This window comes from Austrofundulus limnaeus, unplaced genomic scaffold (assembly GCF_001266775.1).
Source record: "Austrofundulus limnaeus strain Quisiro unplaced genomic scaffold, Austrofundulus_limnaeus-1.0 Scaffold2038, whole genome shotgun sequence".
In the NCBI taxonomy this organism is placed as follows: Eukaryota; Metazoa; Chordata; class Actinopteri; order Cyprinodontiformes; family Rivulidae; genus Austrofundulus; species Austrofundulus limnaeus.
The window spans coordinates 16,896-22,378 of record NW_013954440.1 but is presented as its reverse complement, the minus strand read 5'-3'; the positions used below and the strand labels follow the sequence as shown (position 1 = coordinate 22,378).

The 5,483-nt window shown below is 40.6% G+C and overlaps 1 protein-coding gene across 1 annotated transcript in view; it reads right to left on the bottom strand.

The window, feature by feature from the left end:
• The window catches only part of bmp5 (bone morphogenetic protein 5), an 11,334-nt gene extending 6,064 nt beyond the window's left edge, over positions 1-5,270 (bottom strand). The window contains exons 1-2 of the mRNA XM_014034293.1: positions 3,608-5,270; positions 604-796 (exon numbers count right to left, since the gene is read on the bottom strand). Coding sequence (XP_013889747.1) covers positions 604-796; positions 3,608-4,109 — 695 coding nt within the window. The 5' untranslated portion in view covers positions 4,110-5,270. The remainder of the gene's footprint in view (positions 1-603; positions 797-3,607) is intronic.
• Positions 5,271-5,483: the final 213 nt, after the last annotated feature.

Genomic DNA, 5,483 nt, shown 5'->3' with positions numbered 1-5,483 from the left:
ATAGATAGATAGATAGATAGATAGATAGATAGATAGATAGATAGATAGATAGATAGATAGATAGATAGATAGATATAAACAATTAACAATAACAACAACAATAGTAACAATGCCAATATACTGTATGCGATTATAGCAAGCAGATACTGTGCAGTTATTAGAATTGTTCCTGCTAAATTACTATTAAAATTAGTAGAAATAGCCAATTTTAGGTTGAAAATCCCCAAGTAGCAGGTGATCCAGGTCTATATTTTAATTAAGTTTTATCTAGACCCACATAAAGTTACCTTATAAAATTATAATTTAAGAGTACCTGTTTTTCCTTGCTCATATTTTAGTTTTTTCTTGCAGTTTGTCTAGCATTTCTAGCATTTACACTTAACACGATGCAGTGCTTTTTTACAACAGACCATATTTAATRAAGTGTTGACTTTCTTGCATTTACAGCAATTCAGTTTAAGTGGCACAGTGTTTTTAGCACAATAATGTCCCGACTGTAAGAAGATTTACTGAGTGATAGTTTACAGTGAAAGAAACAGCATGCRTGTAACTACAATCTACTTACATTTTCCTAAAGGAGTAGTTTTTTTTAGGTACACTTACTTATTTTGGTATTCCTTGATGACTTGATATATCATAACTTTGAGGGTTATATTGTTGTAGCGAGCATGACTGCGGTCCTTATAGATCCTGAACTCTGCCGCAGTCACCGCCTCTCCGTCTGGGATCTGAGTCAGGTCAAAGCGAAACTCCTTGTAGTGTCTTCTTTGGTGAGAAAAATCTTTATCATTCTCCACTAGAAAAAAAAAAGAAAAAATCACATGAAGAACTTCTTGTTTTTTTTACTGCCAGTAAAACTCAACTGAAAATATGAGTTCACCTCCTGAACTGGGATTGCCGAAGGGGGGGAAAAGAATAATTTATCACATCTTCTTTTACATGCATGATCCAATCAAAACATTTTGAGGACCAACAAAAGCACTTTCCACTTCATTAAATCAGTCAACTGAATACAGGTAGCAGTTCCCAGACAGGCCCTCTACTGTGTGCCGCACTGCATTCTCTGGCCGTGATGAATGGGCTGTCAGTTAAGAAAAACAGGCTGATTTCAATTAAAGACACTTTCTTCTGCTCCTGAAGAGAGAGAAAAGACCAGACAGGATTCTTCAGCGCCACGTGAACGTCTACTCTGACCTCATTTCTGACCTGCCACTCACCTCTGGTTAAAAAAAAAAAAAGACTCTTCCATGATCATAAATATTTAAAACTACATTTTTTGAATGAAAGGTGYAATAGATAATATGTCTTTCAGGAGCTGAGGGGGCATTTCGATTTAAACATCAAAGACAGTGAACGAGCCGGCAAAGTGACGTCCCACAACCCTCAAGGCAAAAAAAAAAAGGTTTCAGACTGAGGTCAGCGAATGTTCTGAGTGATATTATGCAGTTTGTTTCCCTGATGTTTTATCAGGAGAGGACCCCTGCGGTTACTTAGCACAAACAAGTCAGAGGTCAGGCCTGACTTTGTACCCATTGAGTGTGTTCTATTAAATTAACCACAGGCTGTAATCTGAAGCAGAAGTGCCACTGAGAGCCAAGAGCCTTTAACTTTCAAACAGCTTAAAGATTCAATAACTTTACTCCCCGCTACGACTCAGCTGCGTGAATTCTCCATTAAAGTCAGCTTGTTTTGAACAGGACCGCGTAAAGCAAATCAAACAACCGGTGCTTTATGTGTCTTCGGTGCGTTTTTTTTTTTTTTTTTTTTKTGAATTTTACCGGTGTTGACTTCTCATTGATATTTCAGGTTCACGTGGTGACAGTCAACATATCAAACTGCAGGAAAGATGTCTGTAAAACAGTTGAGGTCGGCTGCTGGGTTTGAGCATACTGTAATAAAGACAGAGCCCCATTGAGAACCTCACTGACAGTCCCCAGAACAAGGGCAGAGCTTTCAAGGCTGACAGTGTACATGCCCCGGTGTAGTGGTAAGTGGAAACAGATGGCCTCAGACCAATGTGAGGGATTATCCTTTCAAGCAATGCAGTACGCAGTTTTGACTTTGACACGCTTTACTCTCTGTAGGATAAGATTTGTTTGAAATACTGTGTTTATATGTTCAAGAGTGCAGCATTATTCCGGAGCGCTGATGACAATGTTTTTTTTGTTTTTTTTTTTGCTGTTTTGCTTATGCGTGCGTCTGTTACCAAAATATCTAACGAACCACTGAACATATTTTAATCATTTTTGCAGACATTATTCATTAGATATATGTCGACAACTGATTAACTTTTGGAGTCAACTTCGCTTAAATTGGCAACTACCTCAAACTAAACATTTGTATGACAAAAAGAAATATAATTCAGTCAATTTGACAGAGTTTGCGCTAAGATTTTGTGACTGCAGCTGTGAGTCATTCACAACACATATTTCAGGGGCTAATCGTTGTAAAAGATCTTTGTGCAAAACTAAAGCGTTAACTGCTGAAGTCAACTCTGTCTGTTAGCWAAATAACTCATGGACCACTGAATGGATTTTGATGAAAGTTTCAGGAAATAATCATTGGATGSACGTCTACAAATGTTTCCAATTTGAAGTTGATTCAGTTCAAGTTCATCACCATAGCTAATCAAATATAGGCAACACATAAGTGGCTATAAGTCAGTCAMATTTACACAAACTGTGCTGAAGTTTTGTGTGTTTGTAGCTGAGAGCCTTTCGCACCAAAAACTCTGAGTTTGGCATCTTTTGATATTGCATTGCATGATAACGATTTCWCCAAAACATCTACAACTCTATCATCACAGCCAATCTTTGTTTCGAATTCTGGCCAAAAAGAAAATGTGGAAGGCAATACGCATTCCTTCGTGGAATGGTAGCCCTTTAACTGCTTGAGTAATTTACCATGTGGCATGTTTTGAATTCTCCTCACTGAACAATAAATCCTGTRGAATAACAGAGGGAACAAGTTTTAGGGCTCACTAATAGTGACAGAACCTCACATGCAGGCATCCATCAACATCACTCCCCYTTTTTTTAACAACAGGAAATAATTGAGACCAATTTTCTCAAGGTCAGACAGTCATCTGATAAGTTGCTCTGAACTGCTAGGTTAAGGGTCGCGGCTACCGAACAAATACAATCATTATCCAGATCAACTGCTGCTTTAATGGAAAGCAGCAGAAAATGACAAACGTTGGCCTTTGATTGTGTGAAATGCAAAAGTATTTCACACACATAAGGATACCCATTATTAGCCAAAGGGAAATGTTTATTATTATTATTATTATTATTATTATTATTATTATTATTATTATTATTATTATTTAGATTAGATTGTAGCTATGTTATTAAGAAAAAATATTTGCAACATCTGCATGTGCCAAATTATTTTGAGTAATTTCTGCAACACAGACCAACAAATGCATTTTATTCATGTTATGTTGTTATTGTGCTGAAATATCCTAATATAGGTTCACAAAATAAATCAGTTAACTGCATCTCTGTGGTGTTAGATATTTTTTAAATAAAGTGATTTAATAGGAAATTGATTAGTTTGCTTTTCTTGTGATTTTTGAGGACATTGGTTTGTTTGATCAGTCACTCACCCAAATTGACAAAACTCATGACCATGTCGGCGTCATTGAGGAAATTGGTGTCGTGCGCCGAGCTGAGAGCCGGACTGTGGCCCAGCAGATGGGCTCTGTAGGGCTGCGCTGCGCGGGTGTACCCCGCGTACTGGGGGCTGTAGAAACTTTTCCTGGCGTGCCCCGGAGCCCTGGCACCGAGGCTCTTCCCCACCGCGCCCTGATGCAAGCCCCTCGCCACCACTTCCCCCTCCTCCTCCTCCTCTTCCTCCTCCACGGCCATGGCGTTGTAGAGGTCGAGCATGAAGAGCGGCGCGGAGGACGCCTGCTTCCCGGGAGAGAAGGGCCTCGGCCGGTGGGGTAAGCCCAGGATGGAGAGGATCTCTCTCTGGATCTCCCTGCGCTCGTGATTGCGCAAGCGCCTGTAGATGAAGCTGGAGTGCACATGGTTGTCGCTGACGCCGCAGAACGCGCCGGAGAGAAACGCCAAGCTGCTCCACGCAAGAAGAGCGAGCGCTGTCATCCTGACAAATGGCTCACTTTGAGTTCTGTGAGGGTGAACTACATTGCATTCTGTGAGGGGGGGAAAGTATTAAAAAGAGGCTGAAAATTGAGTTCCAAAAGACACAACTTCCACAAAAGAAGRCGATTAAATCTGTTTAGAAAAGTGAAGTAGAAAAAAAGCCGCTCATCTCCTGCGCGCGAGCTTCCCCTGCTGTATTTACTCCTATGAGGTCCAACCAGAGTCCCCGAGTATTTATGGAGCTGTGACCCCCTTCCCTCACCTTACTCCTCTGTCAAGGGGGAGCCAAATATCTCTTGTAGGTACGCCCAGGACTTGGAGGGATAATAAGTTTCCGAGTGGATGAAATGTGGTGAACTGTGTCAGAAATGAGCAGAAAGAATCACTCGACTCATGCTCCGGCGTTTTTTTTTTTTTTTTTTTTTTTCACCCTCTCTCTCTCCCCAAAGCCTGTTGGGACCAGTAGTCGCCCTTCGGGTCCATCCCACACTCAGTTTTTGTGTGTGTGTGTGTGTTTTGCATCCTCCTCCAGCGGAGCGGCCGCAGTAAGACTTCAGCTCCGCTCCCATGATGAATGTGRCTGCGCGGGAGTGTAAAAGGAGACACTTGAAATCCGAGAGCGCCGTCTTAACGAGTGAAAGAATAATGACAGAGGCTTTTAATCACCTCTACTTGTTGAAGTCTCCAGCTGCGCTCACTGGAAGGAAGACACAAGGGAAAACAGCAACAAACTTAATACCCATGTTGCAGAAAAAAAAAAAAAACATCCTTAAGTTTTAGCCACCAGTTGGACAGATCCAAACAACATTAAATTTGTGACAACCTGCCACTCAAATACTAAGTTTTAAGAACCTCAATTGTAAGCAATTTCCTGACAGACTGACAGCCCAGACTCCAAATTGTTAATGATGAAACTTTAAACCAAGTTTTTGCACAGTTTGTTAATGCTCTGAGTGTTTGTTGGGGATATGTTTCAGCACATTTTAGGCAGTGGCGGATCTAGGATTTTTTTTATGGGGCCACGATATTTATAAAGGGGGSCAAGTATTTCTTCAACACACTTGCACACAAATCCCCGGTTTTGATACATTTGGTCACATGTTCAAACATGTCATGTAATTAAATACGAAGCTTGAACAGTAATTCTCCTAACCAATTCTACGTGCATTTTTCTTGAACATAGATTAAAATACTCTCAAACAGAGAAAACCAGCCATTTTTGTATGCAGGAGAGTTCGATTTGACTTCTATAAGCTTTTTTWATGTTGGACTTTCCTGTTTGATTCATCAGCGTCACTAGTGTTTGGATATGAAACTGCATCCACCATCGTTGCAAAGGGCAGATGAGTGACAGGACAAGGGTACTTCGGGGGG